The 22,865-nt window shown below is 36.3% G+C and overlaps 1 protein-coding gene across 2 annotated transcripts in view; it reads right to left on the reverse strand.

Moving 5' to 3' along the window:
* Nucleotides 1–22,865, reverse strand: part of Phlpp1 (PH domain and leucine rich repeat protein phosphatase 1) — a 168,089-nt gene that overhangs the window by 24,373 nt on the left and 120,851 nt on the right. For both annotated transcript variants that reach the window (XM_090352998.1, XM_090352997.1), the window contains exons 5-10: nucleotides 19,691–19,837; nucleotides 18,367–18,597; nucleotides 11,410–11,612; nucleotides 9,854–9,914; nucleotides 8,198–8,293; nucleotides 5,762–5,917 (exon numbers count right to left, since the gene is read on the reverse strand). In XM_090352998.1, coding sequence (XP_090209124.1) covers nucleotides 5,762–5,917; nucleotides 8,198–8,293; nucleotides 9,854–9,914; nucleotides 11,410–11,612; nucleotides 18,367–18,597; nucleotides 19,691–19,837 — 894 coding nt within the window. The remainder of the gene's footprint in view (nucleotides 1–5,761; nucleotides 5,918–8,197; nucleotides 8,294–9,853; nucleotides 9,915–11,409; nucleotides 11,613–18,366; nucleotides 18,598–19,690; nucleotides 19,838–22,865) is intronic.

Consider the following 22,865-nt stretch of genomic DNA (forward strand, 5'->3'; position numbering starts at 1 on the left):
AATAATTTGGAGAATATTTCAGGAGGTAAGCATGGCTGCAGAATCAGCAATAGATTTTTGTGTTTATTCTCTGTTCCATTTTTTTTTTTTGGTCAGTTGTGGGACTTGAACCCTGGGCCTGGACATTGTTCCTGAGCTTTTCAGCTCTAGGCTAGCACTCTACCACTTTAAGCCACAGTGTCACTTCAAGTTTTCTGGTGGGTTAATTGGAGATAAAGAGTCTCATGGACTTTGCTGCCCAGGCTGGCTTTGAACCATGATCCTCAGATCTCAAACTCCTGAGTAGTTAGGATTACAGTTGTGAGCCACTGGCGCCTGGCTTACCAAGTACTTTTTTTTTTGACAGTCCTGGGCTTGAGCTCAGGGCCTGAGTACTGTCCTTGGGTTTTCTCAAGGCTAGAGCTCTACCACTTGAGCCTCAGCACCACTTCCGGCTTTTTTCTATGTATGTGGTACAGAGGAATCGAACCCGGGTCTTCATGCATGCTAGGCAAGCACTTTAACCACTAGGCCAAACTCCCAGCCCTCAAGTACTTTTCATAAGACTCTTACATCAATGAGGCCACCTGTTAACAGCATCATAAAGATTAAATTTACTAAGAGAGTTCTATTTGGATTGAGTAAGAAAGGATTATCTCCCCTCCATGTTCTGGTTTACTACTATCTATCATGTATAACCTTTAGTTTTCCCACTCTGCATCTCTTTACTTATCCAAAGGCCAGGAGCTATGTTTTCTGCACGCTACCCTTCCAAACTACATGGTGGAGTAGAGGGCATTCAGCCTGTAGGCATATAAGGGTCATTAAATCATTCCAGTACATGATGAGTAAACACATGTTTCTCACCTGCCTTTATTGATAAGTTTGTAAGGCCGGAGAATGATGCTATAAATATCCAAATGGCCTTTGGCAGAAAAAAAGTTTTCTATCCCTGAATGGTAGCTGAAGACCGCCTTAGGCCAGTCTCTTCTCTTCCCTCAAGTCTCTCAGTCTGGTTGTATTTGACATACAGTCTCATTGTGAAGGGAGTGGAAGTATGTGAAATTGCTTGCTGAAATGTGGTGTCCGCTTCTCTTTTTATTCACTCTTTATTTAACTCTTGAGTTAAAGATTAAAGCCTGTCACACCCTGAGGCTGCCGAAGAAGAACGTGTCTCAGCCATCCACACTGTGACTGCCCCTTGGAATCAACTAGGGAGTGTTCATTAGTGAAATTTTTATGTCTAATTCTTAGTTTGTAAGTAGGTCATGGTAAGGCTTCAAAATGCATCTAAGAGAGTCATGGACAATCTTAGAATCATTACTATGAACAGCCACCTGTCCCAATACATTCTAATTTCCTGTGGACAGATAAGGGACTGCTACCAGTAGAATCAATTAGCCAATCTCTTTCATATTAAGAGCTTAGAGAAAAGCAGTGGGCAAAGATCATCAAGGCAGTCACTCTGCAGAGGCAGCACTATGGATGGTCCATTCCTGGCTCGATGTTCACAGCTGATCTAGTGCTTACAACCACTAGCTAAACAGCCTTGTTCTAGCTAACAATATATGCAGTCTGTCACTGCAACTCCAGCCCTGTCAAGGTCACATCATCAGCCACTCTCCAATGCTTCATACATCTTCTCCCAGAACCAAGGGGAATCTCAGGGAGCAGGAATAAAGGCAGTTGAAATTATCTTCATCATAGATTCTTACATCTCATTAAGTGATTTTTGGGGTCTTGAAACACTGACCAGTTAGTTACGGTGTTTAACAATCTTGAGTAACAACTGCTACTTTAAAGTATTTGAGAAACGCACTTACAAAAAGAAATGGAATATACTTAATATCCAGAAGTATTACTAGACCTGCACAATTTTCATATAAAGATTCTTTTATAAGAACATACTTGCCAGCAGTACCTGTGGTCACTGTTCACCTTCAGCACTGGAACTGGGGACAAAGTCTTGTTAAACATGTTCTACCAGGATCTCCCTCTAAAGTCTAAATGAGTAGCAATGAGACAATAGCTAGTAATCTACATGTTTGATAAGCTTTCTAGAGGATTCATATGATATGCTATAAGAAAACAGTCTTAAGTCTATCCTAGCCTAAAAAAAGAGCACTGTTCATTAAATATTTTCTCTCTTAAATATTCTCTCTCCCTCTCTCCCTGTTTCTCTCTCTTTCTCTCTCTCTCGTTCGCTCTCTCTCCTTTGTAAGCAATGTAGTTCTCCAAAATGCCAAAAATATCTGTCTTTGCCAAAAGGCACCAGTTGTCACAGTCAATTGATCACATGCTTCTAAAATTTTTGCTATCTTTTAAGTCTCTCTGATATTTACCATATTCTGTGCGAGTCATTAAAACTTATGGTCTATAATGTGACTAATACTTCTGGGGATATGTAACAAATACAAAGGAGTAATTATCATTAACCTCATTTGCACATATATATTGTTTTCTCACTCGTGACCTGAAAATGTCTTGTTATTCCAACCAGACATAAAAAACACATTTGGGTGGCCACCTAATCAGGGATCTGTAACTTTCTTCGCAAAGCAACCCTTTTGGTTGTATTAATCAGATTCATCCCATTGGGAGAAGCTGTCTGGCCATCAAACATATGTGCAGATGCAAGGTGGACAGGGAGTCAGTCACTAGAAGGAACAGAAGGATGGCAGTACCTCTGGCAGGCACTCATCCAGACTGCTGACCCATGGGAAATCACCTACCCTTCCCCTGCCCATCTGTTGATGACAAACAACTTTCTGAAACTTCTTAACCAAGAAAATCTGCAACTCAAGGAAATTCATCACCCAAAAAGTGGTGGAACGTGCCTGCAATTCCAGTACTAGGAAGTCAGAGGCAGGAGGGAGGATGCAAGAATTCAAGGCCAGCCTGGGCTAACAGGAAGACCTTATCCTCAACAAAACTCTCAACTCAAAGCAAAATCAAGTAATTGAGAAGTAAACTCCAGGTTAAAATATTTGCCAATTTAGCAAGGAGAACCAAATCTTCCCATATTTAAGATACAAAATTAGTCAATTTCATTACAATGTAACCACTAGTATGTTTCAGATCTGTCTGTAGTTCTGAGCTGCAAAGCTTATAACTTACTTTTATGTTTGAAACTTTTGTTTTGATCATATAAATGTGTATATTTATGTGATTACAGTATGACAATCCAGTGCATGTACACCCTGCTCAATCAGCTGCTGCTTTCTAAAAAGCAAGTCAAAATAAATAATACTCGAAAGATGAATATGTTAGAGTTAGGGTTAAAAGATGAATATGGAGAGTAATAGTAATAGGGTATAAAATTTTAGTAAATTGGCTCAAGTTTTCAAAGGAAAATTAAGAATTTACTAAAGTCATCTCACATTTGATTCATCTCTTATTTAATTACTACGTGCTTTCTGGCTAACAGGAACAGCAGATTAAGGCACACTATTCTAAAGCTGTAGTAGACAGTAGCATGTGATTAAAACTATGAGACTGTTTTTAGTGAGCAAGCTTCAGATAAAGTGAATACTCTCAAGACTGTACCCACTAGGATATTTTTGTTGTCAGTTCTCCCAAGAGACTTGTGCTTGAAAGAATGAAGTAAACCATTTTAACACTCAGGAACTTTCCTTTTAGTCCAAAGAAAACTGGTAACAGTAACTTATCACAAAAATATATGAAAAAGGAGCATTCTTTTTTTAAAGATTTATTTTATGGAGCAAACTCAGTGGAAGAAAATAAATTTGTTAAAGTCTGAAGATACTTACTGAGAAAACAGCATATTTTCTGTACTGTACAACAAAGGCTTTGTCATACCATTAACCTAGACTAACCTTATTTTCCAAGTCTTCTCTTTTATTTATTTATTTTATTTCAATGTACAGAGGAGGTACAGTTATATTAGCCAGTTAGAGGGTGCATTATTCACATATTGATATCCCTTCTTATGTTTTTGTCCCCATTTCCTCCCCCCACCTCCTCCCCTCATTATTCCCCTCCTATTTCAAATAAACAGGTAAACATCTATATAATAGTAACAAAGTGGGATACAGTATCAATATGAGATTAACCAAAAGGCAATACAAGAGAAGGGAGAAAAACATAAAACATAAAGAGAACCAAGTCTTCTCTTTTAAACCTATTTATTATGCCTTGAGTAGCTATTTCAAGCTCTGCATTACAGTGTAAGCTGGAGGGCAATAGCCATGTCACTCATCCTCAATGTTTTATTTCATCCAACAGATGACTTAACTAGATCAACAAGATGCTAGCTCTGCTGATGCATAAACTAACACAGATTACCACTGAAACCACTTGCAAGAAGCCATTTTCAAAGACTCTTTCCCTTAACGTTATTGTTAGTGTTATAAATGTCATATTTTCTGAGCCAACCTGCTTCAATTAAGGTCAGTACTATTTTATTCTTTCTCTAAAATTCATCAGATCAAATACATAATGACTGTACATTTTCTTGAATGTGAATTACGCCTAAATGAAAACTACACAATAAATTTTGGGTACATAAAACCTCCACTCCCAAGGTTGTTAAAAGAGATAAATAGACTCACTTTGTTATCTGATATATCAAATATAATTGTATTTGGTTATCTGAAATTGGATAGGGAACGGGGGAAAACAAGATGAGGGGTGGGGGAGGGGGGAAGGGAAATGGGGACCATGACATGTGAAAGGGTATCAATGTGTGGGAATTAAGGCACCATTTATCTGGCAAATATCATGTAACCCTTCTATTAATTACAATAAAAAATATATTTAAAAAAAGAGATAAATAGAAAAGCCATCCTCTTCAAGCATAAGTTTGGTAGAAATCCTTAGAAATGTCTGAGCTTTGTTGCTCTAGGCTAGTACTCTGCCACTTGAGGGACAGCTCCATTTCTGTGTTTGTTTGCTTTTGTTTTTGCCAGTCCTGGGGCTTGAACTTTGGGTCAGGGTATTGTCCCTGAACTCTTCAGCTCAAGGCTAGCGCTCTACCACTTGAGCCACAGCACCATTTTCGGTTTTCTGGTGATTAACTAGAGATAAGAGTCTCATAGACTTTTTGTGCCTGGGCTGGCTTTGAACTGTGATCCTCAGATCTCAGCCTCCTAAGTAGCTAGGATTATAGACATGAACCATCTGCTCCTGGCAAATGCAATGCTTTTTTCCCCCTTTTAGTAGTTCATGTTTTAATTTGTCTTTGTTGCATTACTAGAAATATTTCAGTTAATATAATCATTCTTTTTCTAATGTAAAGGTTCTATTTGAATAGTGTACAACATACACAAAATAAAATTACTCAAAAATGACAATTTTGAGAGGTAAAGGACTGGTGAAAGGACTGGTAAAAATAACTAAGCAAACAGGGAAATTCATCTCTGACACAGAGTCATAGTATGAGAAAAGAGGAATAGCAAGTACAAAGATAAGATAATTAATCTAAGCCTGGAATAGCCTATAAAGTTTCAACCAGAACTCCAGTCTACTTCTCATCCTTGTTGGTATACTAATATCCCATATAACACATACTTGTGCACAATGTAACCTCCTTTTCTGGCTAGAGAAGATTGAAACTGGTAAACAATATGCAATATGGCCCCAGTTTCATTTACTACAAATGGTAAGAGGAATGGCTGGCAAAACCACTTTCTTCATGGATCTAGGATAGGCAACTAAAACAGAAAATTCATACAAGTCGTCTTAGATTAGAGGAGACAAAAAATGGTAGGGACAACTCCTATAGAGATTCAAGATGACTACACCAGACAGACAAATCTCTTACCTGTCAGCCTTCATGAGCAGGTTAGGAGGTAGCTCAATGAGCTGGTTGTGTTGCACATCTAAGACCTCCACTGAGGTTCTTTCTAGTCTTTCAGGCAGCTTTGCCAATTGATTGTGCCCTGCTAGCAATTTCCGGAGACTGCTGTTACAAAATAAGCTGTACAAAGGACAAAAGACAGAAGGCAATTTACTTAAAACCAATTTGCGATTAAGATTTGAAAATGAATGGAATCCTTAAATTATTTCCTCTAAAATCATAGAGTCATTCAGAGCAACTAACAAATTTCATTTTAATATACGTTTGAGGATGTTTATATTTTAATATGTTCTACATTAAAATAAGAGGGTAGGATCCAAGAATTGGTAGCTCTAACTACCTGTATAACCTTAGCTACTCAGGAGGCTGAGATCTGAGGATCTCAATAGGTACAAGAAAGTCCAAGAGACTCTTATCTCAAACAACAACAACAACAAACAAACCAAAAAATGACTAACAAAGCCAAAAGTAGAGCTGTGGCTCAAATGGAAGGGCACCTAGAACAACAACAAAAAAAAACTGGCACAAAAGGAGGGGAGGGGAGAGAGGGGAGGATGAGGAAGAGAAAGTAAGTGTTGGGTGTATGACAGACACATACACACAGACACACAGACACACACACACACACAGGCATACACACACAGACACACACACACACACACTCACTCATACCAGTCCTCTCAATAATGATGACTACTTGCAAAGAAAAAAAAAAAAAACTTAGAAACTCAGAACATAGAATTCTAGGGCAGAAAACATTTCAAATTTACAAATACAACGTATGGCAAAAGAACAAAGAAAAGTTAATGGATCTTTTCAGGTACTGAAAAAGTAACCTGGATTTATTTCCTTTATGAGAACTATATTCTAATAATATTATTCAGCAGAAATATAATGCAAGCCACGTATGTAATTTTAAACTCTCTAGTAGCCTCATTAAAAAAGAAAAAAATTCTTATATTGCATTTTAGTTAACCCATTATATATAAAATAGTATTTTATGTGATTAATATATACCATTCATACATTGTAATGTAGTTGCATAGAGAACTAGTCACATTTCAGGTGCTCAATAGCTACTTGTAATGTATATTCTGTAATTATCAAGGAAGTATCATCATTCTTCCTTTCAGAAAACATGAGAGTAGTAATTGCATACCTGTAATGATTATGTAAAAGCAACCTAAAGTAAAAGTTCAGCTAAAGTAAAAAGGTTCAGCTAAGAAATTACAAAATGGTCACGTATGACTACCATATTTTTTTTTTTTTTTGCCAGTCCTGGGCTTGAGCTCAGGGCCTGAGCACTGTCCTTGGACTTTCTCAAGGCTAGAGCTCTACCACTTGAGCCTCAGCACCATTTCTGACTTTTTTCTATGTATGTGGTACTGAGGAATCGAACCCGGGTCTTCGTGCATGCTAGGCAAGCACTCTACCACTAGGCCAAACTCCCAGCCCCTGACTACCATATTTTCATTGAGATTTTTTGACTGTACACTGAAAAAATACCTGACTTTCTATTTTGCGACTGGCTAGAAATGTTCAAAAACGAAATCTGGATTAGGGAAGCCATTGCCATGCATGACCACCTAACATTGAACAAAGTTAAAATTCATATCCTTGATCACACCAGCTCTCTTTCTAATGCTCTCATGCTCAGTACCCACATGGGAATAAAGAACTTTAGTGAACATCACAGAGATGAACAATGAACAGTTTAGTCATCACTGAAGATGGCACAGGACAGCCGTGGTGGTTATTGACTGTTGGCTAGTTCAAGGGCCCAGTAATACTCTGTGCCACAACTAGTCAACCTGAAAATATGTTTTATACTGATGGGAACTAGAAGCCACCTTTCAGCTATTGCGAAATATTGCCATTAAAATGAAAATCATAAAGAGAAAATAACAAAGATTAAGAGAAAGAAGAGTAAAGAAAGTCTTGGATTTTCTACTCTAAATTTCAAAAACAAACTAAGGAGTATCTAGCTTGCTCTTTCAAAGACTGATGATCGAATGATCTCCCCATACCCCAACATCAAAGTTATACTCCAGGGAAAACCAAAATTACTTATGAGTAAATGAGGCATGTTAAATAAATAGAAGTAAAAGAAAGAACCTGGCAGTGAAACCATTTATATTGGTTGTTGAGTTTCTAAACATTTCTTTTGGCTTAAAATATTCCATCAAATAGCTTTGGCTGGCACAGTATTTAACCGTTTGTCTACCTGAAGTTAAGCTTCGCTGTACTCTTCACTCATGGAGACAAGACAACACAGAGTTAAAAAAAATACTAAACAAGTTTATAAATTGTGAATTCTTTTAGGGATTCATTATAACATTAAATTAGCATTTTTATTGTACATATATTTTCACATTTTCTCCCTTGATCTATAATACTCACCGGGCAGGAAGTTCACATATTTGATTATGGCCAATATCCAAAACTTCTAACTTTCGGCTTTCACATACCCACTCAGGCACATTTTCTAAGTGGTTCCTAAATGTAAGAAATATAAATTATTAATTAATTGTCTCAAGTATGGTCTTAAGCCCTAAATAATTACAAAAACCTAATAAAACTTTGAGTTCATGTATCAAAAATACATGCATTACTTTACAAACAAGATGAATTACAATAGGAAAAATAAACCAAGAAAAAAAAACCCATAACATACCATTTGCATCACCTTTCAAGCTTAAGAAAATTCTAGTTCCTAGAATGAGTTTGTAGACTCATGCAAGTTTAGAGAGTGATGTTCTCTATTGAAATAAATGGTCAAGCAAACAAAACCCACATATACTTCCAGCTAAGCTGAACAGTCACATGGGCTAAATGCAGTGGCTCAAGCCTATAATCTTAAGCTATGCTGTGACAGAGATCAAAGGTTGTGATTCAAGGTTACTCTTCCTCCACCCCCACAAGAGTTTCCAAGATCCCATTATGACTAATAAGTACTAAAAAAATAAATATAATTTATAATAAAATTAACCATAGTAGTAATTCTCCCAATAGTTAAATACTGTGCTACACAACTATGATTCAGTGTATTATTAAAATAGCTACAATTCATTGCATTATATAGCACAATACAGTTGTAATTACATTGTAGGGAGACAGTTAACAAACATACTGGAAATTCACACATTGGAATGACATCGTTGCTGCTTTGTAGGAGCCACAGACACTCACAAGTTCCAAAATTTTGGGTATTTCTAATTTACTTAAAATATGTTTCAATCTTAATGTGTTAATAATATTAAGGCTCAAATTGTATAAATACATGCTGTATACAAGAATTATATATTTGTGTCATTACAATAAATCTATTATAATATCTGTGGTCACTGGAATAAATATATTACAGAAGGTAAAGTGGTCTGTTTATTCAAAAGTGAGATAATGTAACTGAAAAGGCTTACATGGCAACTTTTAAGTGCTCTTGGCAAGGAAACAGATGCACAAAATAAGAAAGAGGGGTAATTCAACAAAATAATAGTATTTCAGGGAAGCACATAAGACATGACTAATACAATTAAAAAGCTATTGGGCCTTCAAGTCATGGTCCTCACCCCACTAGACTTTCAAACCAAAACTTGCCGTTCAAATTGGTCCCAGGGCTCAACGGCAGAACATATTCCTAGCATTCATGAGACCCTGGGTTCAAAGTCCAGCACAGGGGAAAAAAATATTGGTGTTCAACCTGACACCTTATTTCTTTAAACTACAGTGCACAATGCATTTTGATGAAAATGCACGAGGTATTTAGGAGAAGAGATGTGATGTAAGTAGTCTTATTAAATAGTTAAGAGTTTGTTTTATAGTGTTCCTGTGGATATAACATTCAGGTTTACCTTAAGGTGAATTTCTTTGCTAGTGAAATATGAAACTACTGGTCCTAAAAGTATATCCGTATTTTTAAAGAATAAGACCACTACATTTCACTTGTATAATTTACCTTTAAAGCCTAAAAAAAAACTTGCATATGTATATACTCAGAATCATTTAAATAATTTCTAGGTAGACTTGGAACTAATACTCTGAGACTTGTTTTCTTACCTTGAAACATCCATATAAGAAAGATAATTTGGAACTGGGTAAACATCAAGTTGGACAAGTTCTAAGGGGAAAAGAAAAACCCACAAAAACATTACTATCCAATTGATACTTTTTGCATGCAGAATATCACAATTGTGCCTTATCTACCATTGTGATTTATTTAGGAAGTACAATATATACAACTTTGAAACTGTAGGAAACTAAAGACAACTTCTACCTTTAATTAAAAGATTTTATTAAGGGTTCAAAATAAGCCACTCATTTCACTTTCCTATTCATTTACTATGTTTCTCTTTTTATGTATGCTAAACTATATCTCAAGGGTGGATCAAATTAGTATCATATTTTTTTTAACTCAGGGTTCCATCCATGAAAGCAAACAGATCTTGGCTTTTGCCTTCCTCACTCTACTGAAACAACACTCTCTGGAAAGCCACAAACTAGTTCTTCACTCAAATATGAAAACTCTTCTTCCAAACTTTATGCTTATTTTCATGGCTTCTATAATACCTACCTCAGGGTAAAGGAGCTGAAAGTCAGCATCTGTAACCCTGGCTATCATTCCCAGGAAACTCTCTCATTGACCTAAGCTATCGGACTAATGGTACTTTCACTTTTTTCCCACAGTATGCATCTGTGCACTGCTCTCACTTTAGCAGTCTATCATTTCCATTACATACCTCCTCCTAAGAATGTTGTCTATGTCTTTGTAGCTTACTGTACTAAGGTTGGTATTTCACCATCTAACTCTTAAGCCATACATTCTAAAATTACACCTACTAATTTCTGTAGAGTCACAACTCTGTCCTTTCTCAACTGCTGAATAAGTGACATTCAGATTTTTTTCCTCCCATTTCATATGCCCTAGTCCTATAAGTTCATATGCCTAAGTTCTATAAGTTTTGGCAAAACATTAAAGTCTGGCTAATTTTTTTCAATGACAGTAAGAATTTTTTTTTAAATCCTGCATCTTTTAGAACCCATGAACTATCCTATGCATAGCATAGTTAACAAATCTTAATCAATTACAACTTGTATAATAAATACATGTTTTTATTCAGTTTGTTAATTGAAGGACACTGAGTTTTTCACCTTAGCAAATATGTTCCATATGATATTTGTTCTTTTTTTTTTTCGGAAGCATTACAATACTTAAATACTGAGGAAGACATCTTATTAAATGATTACTTTAAGGTATGTTCTATTTGTGAATGGAACATAAAACTGTAGGTCCTGAGCAGAGTCCATAACAGGTTTTTCTTTTACCTTCCAATATTAAATCAAGGTTATATGCTACTATCTTAAAAAGGTAGCCCCCCAAATATCTCATTATACTCCCTTTTAAGAAAGAAACAAGTCATTGTGAGTGATTTATCTAAATACCATAGTATTAAAAAAAAGGCACAGTAAAAAATCTTCCTTTTTATCTCTTTAAATACTAACATGATTTTTACCATGGATAAAACTGACATTTTTAATAAAGTGATCTTTAAAACTAAAGTTGAAGTAATGGCCATGAGAAAATAGACCTGCTTTGATGTTGTCATGTTACATACCATTAGAGGAGGCATACAGTGCTTTTAGGAAATAGCCACAAACGTTTAATGTCTCCAATTGATTCCTTTCACAGTGCAGAACTTCAATGTTGTTGAAAATCATCACATCTAGATCACCAAGTTTATTGTCTCGTAGGTCTAGCTGAGTGACATGTTGCAGAAACTCCACTTCATCTGATACAAGCTTCTTAATTATGTTCAGTCTTGGAGGGTGAGGGGAGAGGACATAAATAGAAACTATAATTAACTGCATGCTATAAACAAATTTCCACACTCTAATATGCTGGGATAATGAGAAAGGATTCAGTTTCACTGTATTAGTTTTTCTTAACTTCTTTAATTTCAGCATATGGCCTTTGTTTAACTAGCAAGATTCACTGGTTATTTTTAGTTACAATTCCAAAAGGTCTAAGACTTCACAACATATTAAGCCATGAAGGCTGAAAGAGGAACAAGCATACTGACTACATCTTAATTCATTTTCAGAAGGAAAATAAAAATTCATTTAGGCATCTACCTTTAAAAAATTCAGTTGTAAAATTACTGATTCTGTACTGGAAAGGACAAAGGAAATAAAAGATACTAAACATATTACAATTACATTGAATATTTATGGAAGGAGAGAGAACAGTCAAGAGCACAGAATTAAAAGGTCAATACGGAAACAAATAATGAATGAGTCCTACAAGGACAGGCAACATCAGAGATGGAGTTAGGACAAGATACAGGCCCAACAACAAAAGTTAACTGTATTTGTGAAATACTAAATAAAAGAGAAATACTGAAAGAGAAAAGAATAGGAAATATTGAAAATGGGTGTTTGGGATTCACTAAAATGAAAGACACCAATTAGGATCAACAATTCTAAGAAAACCAGTGAATTGACTTGATGTGGTGACCTGTCTCAAGCCAACTAGTAACAGGGACTAGGAATATATACATATACATACATATATATATATATAACAAAGATAAAATATTAGCTTAAAATTTTTCTTTAGAAAAAAGAGAAAACTTCAATGCTTTGTTGAGCAGACTATGACTAAATTTTATAAAGATAATTTTATAGTTATTAATAAGATGTTAATAATAAGAGGGGTTATAATTTAATAATTCAGGTAATGTATGTTTCTTTTTTGGACGTCACCCCTTTCTTCACTTTCTCCCAGGTTCCCCCTCGCATCCCTGTCCACAATTTGCACAGTTCATTTTCCACATACTGTATACTGAATACCATGATTGTATTTGTTAATACTTCCTCCCTCCCTTTCTGTGATTTCCCCTTTGCCCTCCCTAAAAAGCCAAAAAAAGGGAGGGGGGACAAAAAAAAGGACATACAAACAGCAACACCACCACCAAGATAAATAGCGCATATTTCCATATCCTGGAATTCGCCTTAATAAATAGTACTTTAAATGTTCAGGGGAGTTATAAATTTGGGTTCCATCCCTACTGGTATCCTCCTTTGGTATCATTAAATTTAAAATTGAAGAAAAAAAACATGAATAACAACAAACCTCCCTCTACTTTTCATTATAAAGCCTATAAAATGTTAAGATCATATAACTGATTACAAGAGCTGGGTGGAGTTTAGAAAAAGAATAAACATTCTCTGCTGTGAATTTCTATCCTTCAAAAAATAAAACAATGTAAATAAATTATTGAGAGTAGTATAATAAAACACAAGCTTGAGTGATGGATGAGTGACAGCATAGAGCTAGGATCTGCCAACATCTTCAAATGTCCACGAGATTATGTTTTTTTCTGGCTCTTTCTTTGTTCCAGGCTGGAAGACTTAAAAATTGGCCTCAACCCAGAAATTTGCCTATTTCCAAATGCTCACTAGATTACTAGAATGTGAATAAAGAAGGAAAAAAAGGAATTTCATTTTGGAGACAATACACCGTAGGAACTGTTCCATATTTTCCTCTTAAACTATACTTTGAATAATCTTCCTAAATGGTATTGCCATCTTCATTTAAAATATAATCTATTCACACAATTCCACTGTATGATAATAAAAGGAAGGGTCTAGGGGCCGGGAGTTTGGCCTAGTGGTAGAGTGCTTGCCTAGCATGCATAAAGATCTAGGTTCGATCCGTAGGTACCACATACATAGAAAAAAGTTGGAAGTGGTACTGAGGCTCATATGGTAGAGCACCAGCCTTGAGAAAGCCCAAGGACAGTGCTCAGGCCCTGTGTTCAAGCCCAAGACTGGCAAAAAAAAAAAAGTAATGATCTAAGCAGGAGACAAAATAAAACGTAAGATAAAAGGAGTTATCTCCATACTGCTTACCTTAGATTGCCAACACTTAAACATCACAGATTTTGGAATACAGTCATGATACACCCATTTGGGGTAAGGTGGGAGGGCAATCAAGATCTCACATGTGCCAGGTGGGCACTCTACAATCAAGACACACAACCCTTTTGGGATTGGCTACTTTTTAAGATAGGGTCTTGTTTTTATGCTTGGATCAATCTAGAATTTGGCTCACATATTTATATTTGCCAGCATTGTTGGAATGACAAACATGTGACATCTCATCCAGCCATTGATGAGAACTGAGACTCTAAAAGTTAATTTTTTTTGGGGGGAAGGGTGGTCCTGGGGCTTGAACAGGGCCCAGGCTCTGTTCCACAGCTCCTTTTGCTCAAGGTTAGCACTCTACCACTTGAGCTATAGTTCCATTTCTAGCTTTTTCTGTGATTAACTGGAAAAAAGAATCTCACAGACTATCCTACCCAGGCTGGCTGTGAACAGGGATCCTCATATCTCAGCCACTGAATAGTAAGATTACAGGCGTGAGCCACAGGCAGGGTTTTGGCTGTTTGTAATCTTGATTCTTCATCTCTGTCTCCCAAACAACTAAGATTACATGCTTACGCCATAGTGATTGGCTTATGATAAACTTTTAAAAATCTGGTTAAAACTCACTTCCAATAACATCATCAGTTAGTAATACAGCATTTAAGTTCATTCACAGAGGCAGTATTGGTATGCAGAATAGCATATTAGGTTCCAGCCCCAACAATGCTTAACAATGCAGAGTTGACCATGCCCAAGCCATCACCGAGCCTCATTCTCATGTGCCCAGTGTGGAAAATGTTCAAAAATGAAACGTCTGAATTCCTCAGGTAAACAGAATTTAAGATATAATGGGAAAAGAAAAGCAGTCCACAGAAAACAGCAGGGTGGCATCTGCACTGAAGAGAAGAGCACAGGAAGAGTTTGAAGCCAAAGTGCAGGATTAAGTGGAGAGGTCAAATGGTGGGGAAGGCAGAGTACTTATCAAGGACTATATCTACAAAGTGCTAGGACTGGGGGCTCAAGGATAAAGGAGGAATGCTCAAATTATCTATGGTGATGGATCTATTTTCTGAACTTCTAATTTGTCACAGACTTCCATATGTTTCTGTGGCACAGGGCTGTACACAGGTTACATTACATATGACTCACCATGTAAGTCTAAGAATATTGACATTAGTAGGTTCCCTATAGAAGGAGACGAATCTGCTAAAAAGCAGTGGGATTCTGTGACAATGTCAAGTCATAATACTTCTCTAAAACATGAATCCGACTTCTACAGTGTGAAGTGCCGGCGCTAGGCTGGACGACCAGACTTGAGGCATCCTGAGACAGAGCCTCACTCTTGTATGCTAATGAGCTGGAACCAGCTGTGTAAGCTTGTATGCTAGAGAACTACAGTTCTGAGCAAAAATGTGCCTGCCTGAGAGGCTGTGAAAGGAAGTAAATGGCTTAAGGCAGATGACAACAGCAGCAATGGGAATGGAAAAGATGAGATGAGAAAAACTAGTATGCAAATAATTGAATCTTGTAGTAGATACGATATAGCCCAAAGTCCTATGCCTGGATAACCATGAAATGATGTTACTATCAGCAAAAAAGAAAACTGGCTGCGTAAAGACAAAAACTGGGCTGTGTTTCACATGTATTTGGTTAAATGTGTCAACAGGGAAAAGGCAAGGAGAACTGCTCCAGCTGGCTGGATCAGCTGAAATGAAATTGGTCCCAAAAAGATAAAGAAGAGCTAATGGAAATACTGAGGAATGATTAGCATCAAGACCAAAGATGAGAGATGAAGACCCGGAGAACACGCAACCATGAAGGCAGAAAATATAGATCAAAAGAGAAGAGGCTAGGGAGAGAAGATTGGGATTTGCACTGCAGATGATAGCTAATAATGCCAAAGAAGAAATAACACACTCAAAGAACATCAAAGTAAGGAAAAGAACAAAAGAAAAATAATCACTTTTAATCTGTTGAAGGAAACTCAATCAATAACACTTAGTAACACTAAGTAAAACTATCCCTTAAGTAACTTCCACTAGTTTCAATTTAGAGTACTTGAGCAGAATTATAGGCAAAACTGATCAGACTTTTTCCCCTCCTTAGCTTTCCAGCTTTCTCACAATCACTCAACATTTATAGAATGTTTGATGTCTATTTTGATACTTACAGATCCTATATCTAATGTTATTTTAAAAGACTCAAGTTAGAACTAGGAACCTGAAGATTTTCTAAAGCTTTTTTTTTATAAGAATTATTACTTCTAGACATACAAGATTAAGCTAAGCCAGATGAGGAAGAATGATTGTATTCTTATATTCAATAAGTATCTTATAGCAGAAATCATTTCATCCTTGTACCTGAGATCACTGTAGCTTATTACCCTGGGCTCTTGATTTAAATTTTAGACTATGATAGGTTTTAAAATCCAAGTGACTCAGAGGTAAATCGTGTTAACAGTTTTGAAAGAAAATTAACAAGACAAAGTGCTGGCTCCTATTCTGAAAGATCTTCAAAGTTAGATAAATGATAGTAATTATACTTCCCCAAAGTAAGATTTCTGTATCTGAAAAATTTGCTAACATTCTCCTAAGTGAGACAAGCTTGGTTCATTTAATCTGTGTAAAGGCAAAGTCATACCACTTTTTGTTGTTGTTGGGACTAATATGTGTGAGTTCCACAGGGTAAGCCACAGTGAGGGATAAGAAAGGAGAGTAAGGATGCTACTTTATGTTAATGAGTCTGGAAAAGCATGAGTGAGGGCTTGTAGTTAGCCACAGAAAGGACAGTGGATAGTGAAGCAAGGACAGACCCACATTTGACTAACAGTGTCAAGTTGCCAAGAAGGTCAGCTAAGCAGGTTCCAGAGAGGGGAAGAGTTCTCAGTCAGGTAGTAGTAATAGTAGGATATAACACTTGCTGGAGTGCTAACCAATTTAACTCCATTTCTCCACAACTCTGTAAACTAGGTTCTGCTATTAACCATAATTTATAGATGAGAACACAGGCACAAAAGTTCAAACAACTTGCCCAAGACTTTAACATGGCATCTATTTTTGGTGGGAGGGGGGGTGGGAATTAGTTTGGTTGAAAAAGTATCAAATTGGGGCTGGGAGTTTGACCTAGTGGTAGAGTGCTTGCCTAGCTTGCACAACGACCTGGGTTCGATTCCTCGGTACCACATACGTTGAAAAATGCTGGAAATGGTGCTGTAGCTCAAGTGATAGAGCTCCAGCCTTGAGAAACCCAAGGAGAGCGCTCAGGCACTGAGTTCAAGTCCTAGGACTGACAAAAAAAAGTATCAGATTGGACTAGATAGAATTGAGGGCAACCTATTAATGCTGTTCTGTAAGAATTTTTAGTAGTGATAGGCTCTTATTTACTTAGAAAGAGAAATATTAAAAGCTTCCTTCTGTAATGGCTCTCTATGCATTAGAAACTAAGCCTAATCTTTCCTTGTAGTTGGGGATAATTGTGATCATATTCAAAATACAAGACTTCTGCTTTTGCAAGGAGGCTTCTGATTGGAGGCTGTAGCCAAATTTTAGATTGAGAGATTATGTGTTTTATATTTTTGTAAAGAATAGTAAAACTAAGGCTAAAGCCACTAAAAGAGTAAGAAAATGAAAATAAGTAAAATAAAATTAATTTAATTGATATATTAAGAAAATAGAGGAAGAAAATCAATGATGCTGAATTCCTCAGAGAAGCCACAATTAAGAAAGACTAAGAGAAGAATTTTCACCTTGCTCCAATGAAACCATTTGCTTTTTTTCATTTTACATAATTTTTAAAATTTTTTATTGTCAGGGTAATGTATAGGGGATTAGTTACATTTGCCAGGTAGTAGGTGCATTACTTCTCACACATTGATACCAGCTCCCATGTTTCTGTTTTCATTTCCTTGTGCCCACCCCCTCCTAATCATTTTATTCCCCTCTTCCCTTTCCTATTTCAAATAAACAAACATATACAATATACCAGGTAACAAAGTCAGATACAGTAACAATATGAGATTAGCCAAAGGGCCAAAAAAGAGAAAAGAAATAACATAGTACACTAAGAACAACAATCACAAAATATCCTTTCATTTAGTCTCCAATGATACCATTCAGTAGTCTCTAATGATACCATTTTCGTTCCCTATGAATAGTGCTGATTCAATGGCCTTATCCACTCATGTAAATTAAAACTAAGCTTAAAAAAAGTCCTCAAGACATAGGACATTTATCAATGACAGTTTTTCACAAAGAGTTTCATGGTAGCTCAAATCTTAATATTATTCATTTTTTTTCCCTCTGAATGGAATTAGACTAGACACCAGTTCAACTAACCAGCTCCATTTCCTTTGACTACTCACACCAAAAGGGATATAAACAAATATAAGCCAACTATTCTGATGGGATACATATCTCAAAAATACTTACCTCATGGGCCAGGAGTGAGGCCTAGTGGTAGAGTGCTTGTCTATCATGCATGAAGCCCTGGTTTTGATTCCTCAGTACCACATACACAGAAAAATCCAGAAGTGGCTTAGTGGCTCAATGGTAGAGTGCTAGCCTTGAGCAAAAGAAGCTCAAGGACAGTGCCCAGGCTCTGAGTTCAAGCCCCAGGACCAAGAAAACAAAACAAAACAAAAAACTTACCTTAGATCCACATGTTTAACGTGAGGCATTCTTCTTAAAGCCTGTAGCCTAAGGGTCTCCATACAGTTTCCAGACATACAAAGTTTATCCATAGCAGTCAACTTCTCCAGTACCTCTGGAATGTCAGTGAATTCATTGAAAGAAAGACCAAGGTAACTGAGTTGGTGCATGTTCTCCAACTCAGTAGGAAGGGCCTGGAGAAAGTTTCCATCCAACAAAAATGTCTGCAAGCTATTAAAGAAAATTTAAGAATTACACAGAGAAGTATACATTTTTATTATCTACACTGCCACAAAGATCCTATTACTCAAAATATGAACAACATTTTATAGAATGCATAAAGATAAGGCTGGAAGCAATAATAGACACATAAAAAGAGATGTGAATTAAATTTTTTAATTTTATTTATTTTATTTATTTATTTATTTTTGCCAGTCCAGGCTTAAGCTCAGGGCCTGAACACTGTCCTTGGATTTTTCTCAAGGCTGGAACCCTACCACTTGAGCCTCAACACTACTTCTGGCTTTTTCTAAGTATGTAGTATCAAGGAATCGAACTCGGGTCTTCGTGCATGCTAGGCGAGCACTCTACCATTAGGCCAAACTCCCAGCCCTGAATTAAATATCTTAACCTTTTACTAGAAATGGAAATTATGACCAATTTTCTCAACTTGTATAGGACAAATGAAAGCAACATTAGTAAACTGCAGTGAGAAGCAGCCCAAATATCTATCTTTCCTTATTATTTCTTAAAATTAACTTCTAAGTCTTAAAATTCAATCTAACTCAGAAAATGAGAAAGTAATTCTTTCTCTCATGCTTAGATACACTCATCCATAGAGAACTTCAATTCAAAACAAGAATATTGGCGTATTTATTTTTTGATGTTTTGGGTTTCTGTTGTTGTTTTTGTTTTGTTGCAGGTAATAGGGCATAAACTCTGGGCATGGGCACTGTCCCTGAGCTTCTTTTATTAAAGGCTATCAATCTACCACTTGAGCTACAGCTCCAATTCCAACTTTTTCTGTAATTAATTGGAGATAAGACTTCCTGCTCTAGCTGGCTTCTAACCATGATCCTCAAATATCAACCTCCTGAGTATCTAGGATTAAAGGTGTGAGCCACTGGCACCTGGCTCAAACAAGATAAGAGTCTAAACTCTAACAAAAATGAACTTTCAACATACACTACAGGGTGCTTGGTGGCTAGGTTTGAGGCAACGATTGACACGATCAACAAAAAAGGTTAACTAATGTATTATGATCCAATACATCTTTCCTAAGGTTTCTGTAGAGCTCCCCCACAATGCAATTTAAATTACCCACTTGTGCATAGCTCCAACAGCTGCTGGGACTGTTCGCAGGGCATTGCAAGATACATTCAGCTCTGCCAGTGTTGGAATACTGCAGACTGCCAATGGGAAGTCCCCTAGGTGATTATTGGAAAGGTTCAGACTCTTCAACTTGGTGAACCTATCACAATAAAACAAAAACAGACGCAAAACAGGAAGAAGAAGAAGGAGGAGGGGGGGGGGAGGGGGAAACAAATGTCAGATGCATAACATCACATAAGAGATCATCTACCAAACTGTACTTTTGACACCATGACCAGTGTTGTATGTAAAATAGAAATAAATTACAAATAAACTTATTTTTCTCTAAGGTTAAGTATCTGAAGAGGCAACTTCAGCTGGAGTAACTTTTTTGATGTATCTCAGTTTCACATAATTAACACTCAGGTAAATGACAGTAGTGAGGAGACCACAGAGTAAGCAGAACTGTGAAGTTGGCACTTTGATACTGCGATTTCAAAAACTTGCAGGGGGAGTGGGGGAGAGGCGCAGGCATGCACAATGTAAACTACCTCATCTTTTTTTTTTTTTTTTGGTCATTCACAGGGCTTGAACTGTGGGCCCGGGCATTGTCTCTGAGCTTTTCAGCTCAAGGCTAGTGCTCTACCACTTAAGCCACAGCGACACTTCCACTATCTCATTTTTTTAAAGGGGCACTTTTATATACTGGATTAAAAGAAAAATTATTAAAACTACTTTCACCTGTATCTTTTTCCTTTTTTTTCTAACATGGATCCCAGAAAACTTAAATTTACTTAAGTGGCTTGCCTTGTTCCATTAAAAAAATGCTTTTGCCATCGTATTAAGTGAAGTAAGCCAGACTCAAAGGAACATAGGCTCAATGGTTTCCCTCATTTGTCATAATCAGTAGAAACCTTGGGCTCTCCTAGCAGAGATTTGCAACAGAGCAAAACCTAGATACATAAGGCCATACAGTATGATGCTAAATGAAAGGACCTCCAGGATATAGAAACAAAAGCCATATAATGAGTGATTGTTGTCCTTAATGTACTATGTTATCTCTCATCTCTTTTGCTGTCCCTTGGTTATCTCATATTGCTACAGTATTTCACCTTGTTATCTGATATATTGTATATATGCGTATTTGGTTATTTGAAATCAGATAGGGAATGGGGGAAAACAAGATGAGGGGCTGGGGTGGGGGGAGGGAAATGGGGACCAAACCATGAGAAAGGGTATCAATGTTTGTGAAGTAATATACCTTCTATCAGGTGAATACAATGTAACCCTTCTATTAATTATAATAAAAATATATGAAAAATGTTTTTGCCATATTAGAAGTATGCAGAACCCTGGAATTCTCCATCCAACCAATCTACCATCTGTTTCCAGGGTGTCTTCCTAGGGTCTATCCTTCAGGCTATGAATATGGTCATAGGTCTGAAGAGTACATAGCTTAAGACAAATAGGACATGAATGGAAAGATAGAACATGAACACTTGGGAGTATTTGTATCTAAACCTGCATAATCCAATACTCCCCAAGTCAGTCTGAAAAGACTGGCCTCCTTTTCCAGAGTAAATAAGCAGTTTTCTTTACTGAAAAATATAGCATATCCTCTTGCCCTACAACAGAGCTCAGAGGAAAAGGCCATATTATGCAAAGCCTAATCATCATCTTAGTTAACCATTAAAATGAAGTTGTAAGACACAGTATTACAGAATTTCATACAGCTAACAGCAGTAAGCATAGCAGCAGGCATTCCTGGGTGTTCAGACTCAGATTCAACTTACGCCAAAACTCCAAGGCACACTTGCTTTTTAATACTGGCACAGACAAGTTTATGTCCCCAAATAGACTGGACAACTTACAGAACCTGTAACTGAAGTCTGTTTTATAAGCAAAGCCTGAGGTCCCTTCCAAACTAGGTCTATGTTCCTCATACCAAAGTGAATGATTGTTGCCAGGAATGAGACAGAGACTGAAGTAAAAAAAATGAGGACAGGAAAAAAGATTGAAGAATGGAGACAGTAATAAAAATAGTAGCCAAATTAATATTACTTTAATTTGCAACTGATATTCTGTTTACAATGAAACAATTATATTTACAATAATATTATATCTAGACATGGAGTATCAAAATTATCTATGTGTGTGATCTAGCAATGGTTTTACCTGTTCCCTTCTCTGACTTCACAGATGTATCTCTAAACAGTTTATCCATAATAAATATTTTATATGCACAGTCCTTTCATATTAAGCTATACAAAATGATATGTAATGTTTAGGAAATAAAACCAAATAAATGATAGGATGGCAGAGTAAATAAATATTAACAATAGAAGCAAAATTAAGCATGTCTTATGATTATGACATGCCTAGAAGGATAAGGGAGGACTGCAAAGTAGGATACACACTCCTTAAAACTGTTGATCAAGATGCATTGTACTCATAGACTGAGGTTCTGAATTAACCCCTTTGTATAATAATAATGATTTTAGAAACTACTACTGAGGAAACAGAACGTTAATTTTGTCCCAATGTTTGTCTAGCTTTCCTTTCAGTCTAACTATATGCCACATATGTGGTTTTGTTTGTTTTCAGCTTTAAACTTTTTCTCACCCTCAAATACTACATTTTAAGACATAATTCCCAACTTGTAACCTTCAGCAAATTATTTTACCCTACCAAAAGGAATACTGAAGTTACTTAAATTAATCAGAAGTTAAAACATACCAAATTATACATCCAACTTTTTTACCTTTATCAGTTATATAGAAATGTTTCAAAACTAGGTTAACCACAATTCTATATGCGTATTTCATGTCGATACTTAAAAAAATTACTTAGGAACAAATGTTCCTTATTAAATAAAGGGAACCATTTTTATACAAGGACAGCAAAGGGAAAAAAAACGACTGTGTTCTAGTATCAAAGCTGAGAGAAAGAAATATTCAAACACTGTCAAATCCTCCTATACCATTTCTTCTGGACTTGTCATCATCAAGACATGCTTAATTTTTCTCTCTTCCTTAGTATTTTTTTTTACTCAATCTATTCACAATCAAAAATTTATGTACCTTTTACACTGAGTAATACAAGATGACCATATATATGTGTGTGTATATAGGTGCTTATAATATATATTAACACATAAATTATAATGTATATTATATATGTATAATATT

This window comes from Megascapheus bottae, chromosome 19 (assembly GCF_031878675.1).
Source record: "Megascapheus bottae isolate mThoBot1 chromosome 19, mThoBot2.hap1, whole genome shotgun sequence".
In the NCBI taxonomy this organism is placed as follows: Eukaryota; Metazoa; Chordata; class Mammalia; order Rodentia; family Geomyidae; genus Megascapheus; species Megascapheus bottae.